Source organism: Aptenodytes patagonicus, chromosome 27, assembly GCF_965638725.1.
Source record: "Aptenodytes patagonicus chromosome 27, bAptPat1.pri.cur, whole genome shotgun sequence".
Classification (NCBI taxonomy): Eukaryota; Metazoa; Chordata; class Aves; order Sphenisciformes; family Spheniscidae; genus Aptenodytes; species Aptenodytes patagonicus.
Genome location: NC_134975.1, coordinates 1,780,379 through 1,795,213, shown reverse-complemented (window position 1 = coordinate 1,795,213; position 14,835 = coordinate 1,780,379). Strand labels below are relative to the sequence as shown.

The following is a 14,835-nucleotide window of genomic DNA, read 5'->3' as shown; positions in this document are numbered from 1 at the left end:
GGACAAGGTGGGCAGAGGCCAGCCCTGTGCCATGGGGAGGGGACAGGGACCCGCCACCCCGCTCTGACCCAGCCGGTGGCCTCGGGGTGCCGGGGGCTGCCCTCCCTGGTGGCTTCGGGGTGTGGGTCGGCACCGTGAGGGACGTTGGGACAGGCGGCTACTGAGCTGTGGCACGGCACGGCCACTCCAGCCCCACAGCCGGAGCAGAGCCGTGCCGTGCCGGTAGCCCACCCCGTGCCCCCCCATCCCCGCTGCACGAGGCTCTCCTGGCCCCCCCGCAGACCGTGCGTCAGCGCTCTCCCCATGGTGGGGGCGGGCGGCGGGGAGGGGGGGCACGGGGGGGACAGAGGGGCCCTTGTTGTGCACCGCCGTGGGGCCCCCCCGGCCCAGCGCCTCAATGTGCCCCTTGTTCGGCACCGGCCCTTGGTGTCCCCATTAACATTTGCTCCGGGGCGAGGCTGTCCCCGGCAGGAGGAAGGGGACAAGCCGGGGGACTGCGCCAGCCCAGCATCCCCCCCCCCCTACGCACCGGGACCCCCCCACCCTGTCCCCAGGCCCCTGAGACCCCCGTCTGGGACAGGGACCCCAAACGCCATGTCTGTGTCCCGTTCCCACCCTCCCCCCCCCCCCCGCCAGGGCTGGCCCTGCCAATGGCCGCGTCCCCGGGGACACAGGGAGGGGGGGACCCGGTCACGCTTCGCGGTTATTTTGGGGAGGATAAATCAGGCGGGTGACAGGTGCGGGGCCGTGGCAGCCGCCGCCGCGGGGGTGAGTGACGGTTCAAGGGCAGCGGCATGGGCAACGTGCGACTCCGGCACCCCGGCTGTCCCCAGCCCCGGCGCTCAGCCACCCCCCTTCCAAATCACCATATATTAAATATAGATGATATTACCGGGGGAGACGCACGAGAGAAACGGCCCCTTTCGGCAGCTCTCAATGTACGTACAAGTTTATATACAGAAAATGGCCAAAAGAGGGGGGGGGAAAAAAAAAAAAAAAAAAAAAAAAGAAAAAATATAAAGGGGAGGGGGACGAGGCTGGGGGGGCCGGAGCCCCTCCCCAGCCCCGCGCTCCCCACTCTGTACAGGATCTGGCCGCTCGCTATTTACAACGGGGGCATTTTTACAGGGGAGAAGAGGAGCACCGCGCCGGCGATGTCCCCCCCCCGGGGGGAAAGGCACCGGGGCTGCTGTGCGTCTGCGCCCGGCGCCGTGAAGGCACATGGGGAGGCGTCCCTGGGAGTGATCCAGGCGTCCCCGGAGGGGTCCCAGGCATCCCCGGAGGGGGGGGTGGGGGGGTGGGGTGTCAGGGGCTGGCAGCAACCCCCCGCCCGGGGCTCAGAAGGGCAGCGTGTCCATGAAGATCTTGTCGACAATGGGCGGTGGCGGCACCAGGTCCTCCAGCTTCAGGTAGAAGATGCGCTGGAGGCCCTGGGTGCAGAGGCTGCGCAGCTCGGGCAGTTTGCCCAGCAGCTTGGAGAGGCAGCCGGGGCGGCCCGGCTCGGCCCTCGCCGCAGCCACGTGGTCCTTCAGGCAGCCCACGATGCGGTTCTGCAGCTCCTCCACCCGCTTCGGCTCCTTCAGCCCGTGGCGGTCTAGGTGCGGGGGACACAGAGGCGTGAGGCCAGGGTGACGGCCGCAGGGTGGGGAAGGGGACAGCGGCGGGGTGGGGGAGTGCCTCACCTGTGATGATGACGAGGGCGGCGAGGCAGGAGAAGGAGGGGATGTCGACGCTCATGCGGTGCAGGCTCTGGGAGAACTCGAGGATGGCGTCGATCCACTCGCCGAAGCCCCGCACGCACTGCAGGCGGTGCAGCACCACCCCGTTGCAGAAGATGAGTTTCCCTTCCTCCGGCTTGGAGCTGCGGGCACAACCACGCGTCACCCCACCGGCACGGCCCTGGGCTCCCCGCCGCGCCGTGCCACGCCGTGCCGGGGCTCACTGGTACGCCAGGCGCAGGATGAAGAGCTCGAGGAAGGCTGACTCCATCAGCAGGTCCTGGTCCTCCTTGGGCAGCTCGGCGAAGCCCTGGATCTTCTCAGCCCATTTGCGGATGACGTCCATGGAGCCGGTGAGCAGGTCGTAAAACTGCTGCACGTCCACCGAATCCTCCTTCTCGAACTGGCACGGCGCCGACTCCTGGAACTGCCGCGAGGGCGGGGTCAGGATCCGGCCCTGGCGCGGCCCCGGGGAGGGCGCGGGGTGGTACCAGCCCTACCTTGGAGTAGTCGAGCTTGGTGGCACTGGGGACAGAGTCGATGTGTGCCCGCACCAGGGAGGTGATGAGGCTGACGGGGGACGCGTCTGGCGGCTGCTTGGGCTTGGAGGGCAGCCGGCCCCGCCGCCCCTTCAGGCTGTCGGTCCGGACCACTGTGGCGAGGGACATGCAATGAGTGTGTCTGTCCTCAGTGCAGCCAGGAGGGCTGCGGAGGGGGCCCCCCCCCCCCCCCCCTCCTGCTGGGACCCCCCACCCCAGGATGGGACCCAGGTACCTTCTTTGACCATGCCGACGGCCAGGCACTTCTGGAAGCGGCAGAACTGGCAGCGGTTCCTCCGCCGCTTGTCCACGGGGCAGTCCTTGTTGGCCAGGCAGATGTACTTGGCGTTCTTCTGCACTGTGCGCTGCAGGCGGGGAAGGAGCGGCCCAAGCTCAGCCCGGGGCACCGAGCCGCCGAACAAAAGCCCTTCTGTCCTCCCCTGCCTCCCGCTCCAGCCCGGCATCCGGCTCCGCGTCCGCGGGGAGGGCTCCCGGGGCCGCGCTCCCTGCCCTGCCCCTCCCCGGGGTGACCCGCAGCATCCTCCTGCTGCTGCAAAGCATTGTGGGAACATCCCGGCAGCGGGTCTGGGGGTGGGGGGGTCCCCTTACCTTGAAGAAGCCCTTGCAGCCCTCGCAGGTGCGCACACCGTAGTGCTGGCAGGAGGCGTTGTCCCCGCAGACGGCGCAGCGGCCCTCGCCCGCCCCGGGGCTGCGCGCCTTGGCGGGGGCCAGCGCCGGCCCCTCCAGCAGCGGCGAGGCGGGGGCCAGGGGCAGCCCGGCGAAGCCCCCGGGGGAGCCCTGGGCCAGGGCGAAGGCGTCTGTGTCCAGCAGACGTGGGTCCAGGCGGGGCGAGGGGCCCGCCTGCCCCTTCAGGGTCCCGGGGGACCCGCCGGGGCTGGGTGCCGGGGGGCCGAAGGCGAAGAAGGGGGGCTGTGACCCACCGCCCTTGGCCGGCTCAGCCCAGGGCCGCCCGCCCTCGTAGTTCGGTGGGGGCGAGTACGCCCCGAAGGAGCCCTCCCAACCCGGAGCCTGGGGCGGCTGGAAGCCTGGCGTGGTGGGCGAGGGGACGGAGCAGGGGCTGCCGTAACAGTCTGAGCCGCTGGAGGAGAGGGTCTCGTCCGGCTGCCCGCCAAAGGCGCCGGGGTAGCAGCCGTACACCTGGAAGTCCTCCAGCTTGAAGGCGGCGGCGGCGGCTGCGGGCTGGCTGCCGGCCGGCAGCTGGTAGAGGAAGGCGTCGAACTCACCGGCGTAGCCCTCCATGAAGGTGCTGAAGCTGGGCAGGGCGGGGGCAGCCACCAGGTCCGCTCCGGCCACCTCCATGGGGAAGTGGCTGCCCTCGGGGCTGAGCAGCTCGGCCGGGCAGCGCTCGCAGGGGCCGGCGCCCGCCGTGCCGTACTGCGCCTGGATGCAGGGCATCTCTGTGGGGAGAGCGAGGTGTCAGCGGGGACCCCACCCCTGCACCCACCCCCCACGGCCCCTCCGTCCTGGGCGGAGGATGGAGACGGGGCAAGAACAGCGGGGGCTTCCCCGGGATCCCCCTCGCAGGCGGCCGGGGCCGGAGCCGGACCCCCGGAGCCGCTGGCGGCTGCTGCCGTCCCCGGGAAAGGTCACGCCACAGCCAATGGGCGCAAAGGACATTCCCCAAAACGCTGGCTTAGCAAAGCCGCCGAAAGGAAAGGAGGGAGGAATGCGGCCGGCAGATTCCCGAGCCCCGGGCTGGCCGGGGGAAGCTGAAGCCCAGGCTGAACCAGGGCTCGAGGGTCCGACTCCCCACCACCACCCGTACCGGAGCCTTTTGGAAAGGCAAACACAGCCAGACCTGCCAGCTGCAGGGGGGAGAGGAGTCCGCCCCCCCGTCCCTGCAGCCCCCTGACAATGCGGCACGGATCCGGCCCCGCATAAGACGTAACAGGAGTCCCAGGTCCAACTGAAAGCCAAGCCAGGAGTCACCCCGATGGCAAGACGATAATGTAATTCATCTTGCAGACCTTTAAAGGTCACACCGTGCCTGGCCCCCGGCCGCCGCAGCCCCGGCACAGCACCGCTGCCCGCTCACCCGCCGGCCCCTGGCTTCCCCCAGCCAAGTCCGGGCAGCTTTCGCCAGCGCGCAGAAAGCCGATACCCACCCGGGGAGCTGGGTTTAAAAATACCCAGTGTGGGTCCAGCCCTGGCACCCACGGGGTGGCATCAGCCCCCAGTCCACTCCCGGTGCTCTGGTTGGGTTTGCGCCTGTCCACCGGGGACCAGGGCTGTGCCAGACTGAGGCGGTGGGTTCAGAGGGGACAGCAACTCCCCGGCTGCCTCCTGTCCCCCCGCACACGGCCGAGGAGCACGAGGCCATGCTGGGGACATGGCAGCGGGGGACACTGGCTCTGCCAGTGGCAGCTTTCCTTGCCTGCATGCAAATCCTGGCTACAAATCGCCGGCTGGGCCATGCAAAGCTTCGACCCTTCCTGCGGTCCCAGCATGGGGTTTGCCTGGCAGCAGCAGGCAGTGCCCGGCATGGTTGCCGCTTCCTTATTCAAATGGTTTTTGCCCTCACCCGCTCGCTGGCGGCGTTTGGGGTCCCCCCCCCTGCCATGAACCCCCCGGGAGACCGGGCACAAATTCCCGCAGCAGCCCCCGCGCTGCCCACGGCCCGGGCAGTAATTGCAGATTCCTCGTTTGGGAGTGCAGGCAGCTGCCCGTGCCCGGGCCCGGAGGCCGCTGCCCGCGCGGGCTGGTGGCAGCCCCTGGCACCGGGCCCTGGGCCGCGGGCGGGCGAGAGCAGCCGGCAGCGCTGGGGGCGGGTAACGCTGCCCACCTCCCCGCCGGCACCTGCTGCCTTGCCTCGCCAAAACGCAGCCGCTGCCAGGCCTGAGTGGGCAGCGGGGGGCTTGCCTGCACGGTGCTGCCTGCATGGCAGCATGGCAGTGCCCCCGGTGCTGCCCGTACCGCAGTGCCCACAGTGCTGCCTGCACGCTCCAGCCTGCTCCGGCTCTGCGACCGCTCTGCTCGGGGCTCCCGGGGCAATGCCCGGTTTGGGGATGGCTCTGCCCCCACCCCACCCCCCCCAGCCCCCCGGGGCCGGGGCTCTCCCTGGCTGCAGCCGGACCCGGTGGGGGATCCCGGGACCGGGGACCAGCACGGCTGGGGCAGCCCCGAGAAACGGCTCCCGGTCCTGCACGGCTCCTCCCAGAGCCCGGCGTCGGGCTCTCCCCGGGACCGGGACCCCTTACTCTGCCGGTCCCCACCCGGTGCGCCTCCCCCCCGGCTCTCTCCGGTGCTACCGGGTACCCCCGAGGGCCAGCCCCGCACGGCGCACACCGCCCGGTCCCTTCCGCCGGGACCCCCGACTCTCCCCAGCGGCACCGGGGCTCGCCGGGACTCGCGTATCTGAAGGACGCGCGAGCCCCGGCTCCCCCCGGTGCCAACCGGGACGCCCGACCCCATGCATTTTGCAGGACGCCCGCCGCTCTGAGCCCCCGGTGCCTCCGGGACGCCCGACCTGGCTCCCCCCGGTGCCGCGGGGACGCCCGATCCGGTTCTCCCCGGAGCCACCGGGACGCCCGAACCGGCTCCCCCCCGGTGCCAACCGGGACGCCCGACCCCATGCACTTTGCAGGACGCCCGCCGCCCTGAGCCCCCGGTGCCTCCGGGACGCCCGACCCCGGCTCTCCCCCCGGTGCCACCCGGGACGCCGGACCCCGTGCCCCTCCCGGTGCGCGCACCCCCCGTCCCCGCTGCCCCCGGGACACCCCGCCCCCGGTGTCCCCCCGCCCGGTCCCCGCAGCCCGCTGCCGCCCGTACCCGGGTGCCGGCGCGGCGGCGCTCCGGTTCCCGCTCCGCCGCCGCCGCTGCGCGGGCTCCGCCGGGCTCCGGCCCCGCCACTACTTTCTCTTAAGCGCTCGGTGACGCGCGGGGCGGCGCGCGGGCCCGTGACGCACGGCGGCGCCGTAGAAGGCGCGGGGGGGCGGTTCCGGCGGGGGCGCGGCCGTGACGCACGCGGGGTTCCATTGACGCAACCGCGGCGCCCGCGCTAAAAATACCCGCGCGGCCCCGGCTAAAAATAGCGCGGGCGCCCCCCGCCCCCCCGGGGCTCCCGGGGCCGCCGCCGAGGGGGGACGGGGGGGAGGGAGGCCCCGGTGTCGGCACCGGGACGAGCGGCGAGCCGGGACGGGCAGGGACGGCAGCAGGGCCCGGGGCCCTCCGGGGGCCGGTATCCCCGGGGCCGGTGTCCCCGGTGTCCCCATCCTCGGTGCCCCTTCGGTGCTGGTATCTCCGGTGCCTCATCGGTGCCGGTGTCCCCGGGGCCGGTATCCCCGGTGTCCCCTCGCTGCTGGTACCCCGATGCTGGCATCCCCCGGTGCTTCCGTCCCCGGTGCCCCCTGGGTGCCGATATCTCCGGGGCCGGTATCCCCGGCGCCCCCTCGGTGCCCCCATCCCCGGTACCCCCATCCCCCGTGCCCCCTCGGCGCCGGTATCTCCGGTGCCCCCGTCCCCGGTGTCCCCTCGCTGCTGGTACCCCGGTGCTGGCGTCCCCTCGCTGCTGGTACCCCGGTGCTGGCATCCCCCGGTGCTTCCGTCCCCGGTGCCCCCTGGGTGCCGATATCTCCGGGGCCGGTATCCCCGGCGCCCCCTCGGTGCCCCCATCCCCGGTACCCCCATCCCCCGTGCCCCCTCGGCGCCGGTATCTCCGGTGCTCCCGTCCCCGGTGCCTCCTCGGTGCCGCTATCCCCGGAGCCCCCATCCCCGGTGCCCCCTCGGTGCCGCTGTCCCCGGAGCCCCCATCGCCGGTGCTCTCCCGTATCCCCGGTGCCGCTATGCCCAGTGCCCATCTGAGCCGGTATCTTCGGTACTCGGCGTCCCCGGTGCCGGTACCCCCGGTCTTCTCCCGCTCGGTGCCCGGGGAGGCTGATCCCGGGAGGGGAGGAGGCGGGACGCCCGCGTTCCCCCCCGCCCGGTCCCCGCGGGGAGACCCTGGCCGGGACGATGGAAAGAGCGGCGGCTGCTGGCGGGCGCCCAGCGCCGGGAACACCGCCCGCGGGCTGGAAAGATGAGCTCAGCCGTGCGGGGCCGGGCCGGGCCGGCGGGAGGGAGGGAGGGGGACGGGCGGAGAGGGACCCGGTACCCCCCCCCGGTACCCGCTCCCGGGGGCGAACCGGGAATCTTGGGGGACCCGACCCGCCGTGCCCGGTCCCCTCACCCCGGTCGGGCAGCCCGGGCAATGTGTCCCCCCTCCCCCCGTTAGTGCCACCCCCGTTAGTGCCACCCTGGTTAGTGCCACCCCAGCAATGCCCCCCGCAGCGGCAGAGCTCCCCCCCGGCACGGCTCCGCCGGGAGAGCGGAGCAGCCCTCGGGCCGGTACCGCCGTGCCCCGGGAGCCGCAGCCCGCGCCGGGGGCTGCGTGTCGGGCACCGGCCCATCCCCGGGGCGTCGGGGCGGCACGGCGGGGACCAGACCCGGGAAGGAGCTGCCGGGACCCCCGGCGCCGGGACCCTGCCCGGCTTCACGGGACCCCCCCGGCCCCGCGAGGAGCGGCGAGGGGGGCAGCCCGGCACCGGAGGGGAGCGGGGGGTGCGGCACCGGCAGCCCGGGGGGACTCCGGGGTACCGGGGGTGACGGCCCGGGGCCGGGCGCCGCCGCCGCCTCCTCCCGCCGCCCGTTACCTCGCTCCGGCCCCGGCTCCCGCCGCCGCGCGGCCCCGCGCGCCGCCCGCCCCAGGCGGGGGCCCCGTGACGTCACACCTGGCCGCTGACGTCCCCGGGATCCCGCGGCATCTCCGGGGCCGCCCCCGCGGTGATCCCCCGGTCTCGGCCGGGACCTTCCGGGGTCCCCGCGAGCGGCGCGGCCGGTACCGGGGCTCAGCCCGGGGCTGCGGCCGGTGCCAACCGGGGAGCACAGCCGGTGCCAGCCCGGGGGTACGGCCAGGAGCCCCCCGGGGCAGGGTCAGACCGGGGGTCCTGGAGCTGTCGAGGGTCCAGGAGCCAACTGGGGGGTCCCGGAGCCACCGGGGTCGCAGACCGCGGCCGGCCGCAGCTCCCTTGCACCCCTCACTTGGTGGCCGAGCCGGTGGTGGTGCTGCCGGCGGCAGGAGGGTGACGCTGGTGGCCCCCGCACCCGGGATTAGCTGTACCCCGGGAGAGGCCGCAGGGCCCGGCCGGCTCTGGGGGAGGAAACCTGAGCCCGGTCACCCCAGCAAGGCCACCGGGTGTGTGGGGGGAGCCCCGGCTCGCACCGGCCCAGGGGTGCCGGATCCGCCCCAACACCCCAGTAAGGACACGGTGGCCACCAGCCGGCCCTTCCCGCTACCCCCAGGCCCCGTGTGCTCGGGGTTGGGTGGGTGTTGGGGGATTGCAGGGTGCCCACGGTCCGGGCGTGGTTGCAGGGTGCCCATGGCCGGTGCTGGTTCCCTGCCCCGGGCCTATATTTGTCGGTAATGACAGGCTGCTCCGGGGCGTTCCCGGGTCGTACCCCGTAGCCTCGGCCCCATCGGCACTGCCCGGCTCAGCCGGTGCCACGCGTGACCCCAGTGTCCAGCCGGCGCCTGCCTAGCCCCAGGCACACACAGCCCCAGGTTGGGGCTAAAAAAAGCTCCGCGTGGGGTGGCAGCTGCCGCGGGGGGGGGGGGGGGTCCCGTGACGGCTGTGATGGGGACGGGGTGCCCCGACCCTGGCAGCGCGTGGGCAGGCGCCGCGAGCTGGGGCTGTGAGTGCGGCCCCGTCAGCCAGACCATAAATGTCCAAGCACGGAGCCGTCCTGGAACGGGGACAAGGCAGGAGAGCGGCGGGGAGCCGGCCGGGCCCATGCACACCCCCGCGGCCCTGTCCCGTGCACACGTGCAGGCATGCGGCACATGTGTGCACACACAGCCCTGCAGCATGCACACGCATGCACATGCAGCCCTGCAGCACACACGTGCACGCCCCACTGCAGCACAGCGCAGCCCCCCGTGCCCCCAGGTTCTCATCCCCAAAATCTCCTGCAGACGCCCTAGGGTCCCAGGGGGCTGAGCCATGGCTGGGCACCGCAGGGCCCGGCTGTGGGGTGCAGGAGCTCAGAGCTGGGGCTCCCCGGGGCTCCCCAAACACACAGTGACCCAGCCAGAGAGGGGCATAAGCCAGAGGGGAAACTGAGGCACAGAGCGCAGCCCCACGCTCCCCCACAGGTCTGTGGCAGAGGGCTGTGGGCTCTCGGTGCTTGCACGGAGCGCTCGTGCAAGGCCACCCTCGTCCAAGGGAATCCTTGTGCAAGGCCACCCCCGTGCACCTGTGGGTGCTCACTGCAACAGCGAAGGGGGGGGGGACTCTGTGCACCCCAAGGCCTCCGGGTGCTGCTTTGGTGGGACTGGGGGGCAACGGGACAGGGAGGGGGGGTGGACCCCCATGCCCGTCCTGCTCCCCGCGGGCACCCCGGCCCCCGCAGCCGGAAGGGCTCGGGGCGGGACCGGCTTCCCGCCGGCTGCCGGAGGAAGCGGGGCAGGAAGGGCCTGGCCGGGGCCCCGCAGCGCTGGGACATGGCCCATGGCATGGGGGGCTGCGGCAGGTGGGGGACACACGGGGGTCCCCGGGAGCCCACAAGGATCTGAGGTGACATCGGTGACGCCGAGGCCTTCCTGCCCAGAGCCTAGCTGGCAGGCGGGAGGGCAAAGGCGGCAGCACGGGGGGGCCGAGGGGAGCTGCAGCCTGGGGGGCTCCCCCGGGGGACACGTCCTCTCCCAGCCAGCCCGTCCCCATCCCCACGGGGCTCTGGCCCCCCCCAGTCACAGCCACACGCCGCTGCAAAAAGTCTCTGTATTGGCGAGCGCCGAGCGCGCTGGCATGGTACAAAAGCCCCAGGGGTGGCGGGAGGCAGGACCCCCATGGCCCCCTGAGCTGGGGGAGGGGGGGAGGGGGAGGCTGAGTCCCCCTGGTGCCCCCAGCAAGGAGGGCACCGATTCCTGAGATGAGTGGTGGCTTCGCGAGCCACCTCGGGGAGGGTGCCTGCCTCTGTCCCTTGGTGCCGTGACCCCCACAGACAGCGGCCGAGCCGGGACCCCCGGGGCCGACCCCGAGCTCCTTCCAGCAGCCCCCGGGGAGGCGGGGGGGGGGGGGGGGGCGTGCAGCCCCTTGCAATAAATAAATAAATAGGCCTGGGGGGGCCGGCGGTGCCCCCGGCTAGAGGTGGCTCTCCTCCTCCTCCAGCGCCCGGTTCAGTCCCGGGATGAACTTGAGCAGCCGCCGGCGGAAGCTGCTGTGCCGGCCCTTGCGGGGGGCAGCCGCCCCCTCCCCGGGGTCCCCGGCCCGGGCCCACAGCCGCCCCGCGGCCCCCGGCCCCCCGCCGCACTTAAGGCTGGTGCTGCGGGCCAGGGCCGGCCGGGGTCGTGGCAGGGGGGGCGCGGGACCCCCGCTGTCCCCATCCTTGTCCCCGTCCTTGTCCCCATCCAGCGAGTCGGTGGAGGCGAAGAGGCAGGTCTGGTAGAGGGAGTCGTCGCTGCCGCAGGCGCTGGCGCGGGGGGAGCTGCCGGGCAGCCCCCCCTCACCCTGCAGGCACCAGCGTATCGACTCCAGCGTATCGTAGATGCTGGGGTCCTTGGCCACCACGCCTGAGGGAGGACATGGGGGGGGTCAGGGGGGGCCAGGGAGTGCCCCACAGCCCCCCCCCCCGGCCCCCACTCACCCCGCACCAGCCGCTGCTCCTGCACCATCAGCGAGCGGTACTCCCCCCACTTCTCATAGAGCGTTTGCTGCAGGGAAGCAGAGGGGGGTGAGGACCCCGTGGGGGGGGTCCCCAGCCCCCCCTAACCCCCCCAGCCCCCCCCACCTTCAGGTACTGCAGCCGGGCCTCCAGCTCGGCCCTCCGGATGGATGTCCCATAGAGCGTGTCGAGCCTGTGGGGCAGCAGCCGTCAGTGTGGGGGCCGGGGCCCACCTGGGACCCCCCGCACTCCCCCAGCTCACCGGAGCATGTTGCCTGAGCTCTTGATGATCTCCACGATCTCGCGGTGCCGGACGCCCTCCATGTTCAGCCCATTCACCCCTGTGATCGTGTCCCCTACAGTGGCGGGGGGGGGACGACGGGCTCAGGGATGCCGGTCCCCGCTGCCGGGGCCCCCCTGGCCTCCCCAGCAATGCACTTACCGGCCTTGAGTCCCGCCGCCTCGGCTGGACTCCCGCCGTGCACCCGGCACACGAAGGTGAACATCTCCACGCTGTTCCTGTCCTGGTGGTGCAGCCCGTAGGTCTGAAACAAGGGGGGCCGGTGAGGGGCACGGGGACTCCCCGACCCCCAGTGTCTCCCCCAGGCAGCAGCCATGAGGTGGCAATTGCAGCATTTAATTGCTGCCGGGTGATGCAGGGCAGCACACCAGCCCTGGGCGGGGGTGGGGGGGGGGATCTCGCCCCGGTTGGCTGTGCCCCAGGTGGGGCCCCCCTGGCCGCCCCCGCCATCACGGCTGGGGGAGGCTTCGGTAACCAGGCAGCTCCGTCACAGCTAAAAATAAACCCTGGCTCAGAGACAATTTAAAAATACCCTCGATGCAAAGCAAGGTGCGGGCTGGAAGGGCGGGGAGCGTGGCGTGGCATGGCTCAGCACGGCACAGCTTGGCATAGCGTGGCACGGCACGGCACAGCTCGGCACGGAACCCACCTGGATCTCGAAGCCGAAGGTCTCCTCTGCCTTCTTCTCCAGCGTCACCACCCTCCTGTGGGACACGGGGATCAGGGACAAGGCAGAGCCCCTGGCACCCCCCAACCCCGACTCGCCCACCGAGACCTCGGGCACTTCTCTAATGAAACGCCGCTTCGGGGTTTGGGTTTTCTCTGTGCTGGGCAGGGTCGGGACCCCAGGGACAGGACCGGCCCCAAAACTGGCCTTGGCCAGAGCCCTGCAGCCTGTCCCGTGGGTGCCAGGCAAGGTCCCTGTGGGGTCCGGGTCAGGGGCGGTGTCAGGGCCTCCCAGGGAGCTGTGACTCCATCGTTGCTCTCACCCACCCCAGGTTCCCCCATAAAATCACCCCCATTTCCAGCCCCCACAGGGTGTCCAGAGCGGATCAGTGTCCGGGGGGCCAAGCCCCAACCCGCTGGGACACCAACCCCAGCCCTGCTCCTGCATGCCCCCCCCCCCCATCAGCAGAGCCCCGTCTCCCGTCCCTACCTGTGCTCCTCTGGGGACTGGCTCGGGGACGCCCACCTGAACCCCGCGCCCTGCGGCAGAGGGAGAGCCATCAGCAGGGGACACCGTCCCGGGGCACATCCCCCTGCCACCCCCCTCCAGGGACAGCCGAAACGGGCTGTGCCATCAGGACCCCACCGAATCCCAGGGGAGCGTCGTGCCAAGCCGGCACCGAACCAGCACCCGGGTGCGCTCACCGCCCCCCCCAGCCAGCCGGGCATAACGAGGCTTTTATCGGTCCTCAAAGCCACCCTCACATCTGCTCCGCGCTCGCCCCACGCTTTGACGTCAGCCCGTGCCGCACCCCACCCCACGCCACGCTCCGGGGGGGGCCCGGGCACAGAGGGGCCCTGTTGTGGTCACAAAGTCGGGTTTTTTCATGCAAAATTCCCCCCCCCCCCGGCCCAGACAATGTCCCTGTTGTGGAGGGCGTGGAGGCGTGGGCGGGCGGAGGGACCGGCCGGGCACTGCAGGACCCTCGCCGCAGGGCAGGAGGTGACAGGGCTGTCCCCAAATGCCCCTCCGCGGCCGCTGGACTCTGGCAGCCCAGGCACAGTGTGGCTGATGTCACCGTGAGCTGTGCCTCGAGAGTGGCACGTGGCTCATCTTGGTGGTGGCCGGGTTCCACCGGCTCCCTCTGCTCTGTGCCACACGGGTGTCACCAGCCCCGTGGCCGGCCATCCCGAATGCATCCGCGGGTGTTTAAGTGCAAAACCACCAGAATCGGGTGCGTTCACCATAGGGAAAGTTGCCGCCCGTCACGTCGGGCCCCCACGTCACCCCAGTGATGGGAAGGTGACGCGGGACGCTCCAGCCCCCTTGGGGATGTCTCCAGCGGTGGCCTTGGCCAGCGAGTGGGAGCCAGGCTGCCGCACGTGACCCGGCCCACGCCAGCACGGCCGCGAGAGCCACTTCTGCTCCGGATGTCGGCTCCGCTCTCGCTTCCCCCCGACGCTCAGGAAGTGCCGCGGGGCCGGGGGGAGCATCAGGGCGGTGACAGCCCCAGCGCCGCCGGAGAGGGGCTTTCCCAGGGGCGCGGTGGCAGATGGTCCTGCATCCCACCAAACCAGACCCCGGGGTACCTTGTGCCCTGTCCCCCTGCCCTCCCTGCGGGGCAGTGCCTGGGGGCTATGGGGACAGGCCTGGCCCGGTGACATGGCCACGTACACTGGGGTGGGGGCCTGTCCCTGCACCCCGAAGGCTGCAGGGCAGGACGTGGGGAGGAACCGGGACAGGACGTGACACTTGGGGGGACAACACTGGAGCAAGAGGGGGACACTGGGAAGATGCTGGGGCAGGATGGGGCCGGGGTGGGGAGGTGCTGGGGCAGGAGAAGAGGCTGGAGGGGGTCACCGGGGCAGGACCGGGACACAGGGAGGGACACGAGGAGGACACCGGGGCAAGACAAGAGCCCAGGAGAAGACGCCGGGGCAGCCCTGCAGGGTGCAAGCACCGGTGGCCGCGCGGGACGGGGACACCCCGCATCCCCGGTCCCCCCCCCCCCCCAGCCCGTTGCCGGTCGCGGCGCCGGTTATCCCACCGGCCCCGGTGCACAAACCGGGGGCACCGGGGAGGCTCCCCCGCCCTCCCCGCGCCCGGGGCTGCCGGCAGCCCTACCTTGCGCACCCGGGGCAGGGTGCCGCCGGCGGCCGCCAGCGCCCGGTAGACGTCGGCGGGGCCGGGGCGCTCCGGGGCCGCCGCCGCCGCATCCTCCTCCTTCGGCCGGAGCCGCCGCAGCCGCCGCAGGGTCATGGCCGGGCCGCGCCGCCCCGCGCGCCGCTATATCAGCCCGCGGGGGGCGGGGCCAGCGCCCGGCACGCCCCCCTCCGTGGAGAACACGCCCCTTTCTGCCTCTAACCACGCCCCGTTATGCGCTAAACCACGCCCAGTTGCGGGAAGCCCCGCCCCCGGCACCGCCCCAGCCGGGGCCCAGGTCCCGCGCAGGGACCCCGTGGGCTCCAGCGTGGGGGGGGGGGGGGGGGGGGGTGTCCCAGGGGTGATGCTGTGGGGCAGCAGGGACCGTGGGGACGGCGGGGGCCTGGGGGCGCAGGGCGGGGTGCCGCGGGGGACCAAGGAGGGGCTGCATCGGCCCGGAGATCATCTTGGGGACCATAACGGGAGAAACCGGAGGGGTTTCCCTGGCGCAGAAGCGATGCCGGGCTCCGCCGCTCCCCGGAGCCTGGCTCCAGCCAAGCACCCACAGCTGTTTCACCCCACAGGACAACACCCCGCCGCCAGAGCCGCATTTAGGATTTAATTCAAGGCAGAAGCTGGAGGCAGGGGGCAGCCGGAGCCCCGGGCCGTGCTCCCAACGTGAGCGGACGGGAGGATTTAAACCGTTCCTGCAAGAGCTTTGCCCGTGCTGAGGACGGGGACACGGAGGACATAACAATTCCCGGAGGCAGACGCGGTGCCTGCTGCGGACACGGCACACGGCAGCCCCTCACT

At 72.4% G+C, this 14,835-nt stretch overlaps 2 protein-coding genes across 2 annotated transcripts; both read right to left on the bottom strand.

Annotated features, from left to right (window-relative positions):
- Window positions 1-1,288: 1,288 nt before the first annotated feature.
- On the bottom strand, window positions 1,289-6,253 carry NR4A1 (nuclear receptor subfamily 4 group A member 1). Its single transcript, XM_076360430.1, is given in 8 exon segments — window positions 1,289-1,594; window positions 1,683-1,861; window positions 1,943-2,145; window positions 2,219-2,370; window positions 2,493-2,622; window positions 2,867-3,675; window positions 6,047-6,211; window positions 6,214-6,253. Coding segments are annotated over 8 exon segments (1,935 nt in total). The 3' UTR covers window positions 1,289-1,337.
- Window positions 6,254-10,361: 4,108 nt separating this feature from the next.
- On the bottom strand, window positions 10,362-14,139 carry TAMALIN (trafficking regulator and scaffold protein tamalin). Its single transcript, XM_076360334.1, has 8 exons — window positions 14,005-14,139; window positions 12,370-12,419; window positions 11,863-11,917; window positions 11,355-11,457; window positions 11,175-11,268; window positions 11,039-11,105; window positions 10,895-10,961; window positions 10,362-10,820 (listed from the first exon to the last, which is right to left on the bottom strand). The coding sequence occupies exons 1-8, from the start codon at window positions 14,137-14,139 to the stop codon at window positions 10,393-10,395; spliced, it is 999 nt and encodes a 332-aa protein (XP_076216449.1). The 3' UTR covers window positions 10,362-10,392.
- Window positions 14,140-14,835: the final 696 nt, after the last annotated feature.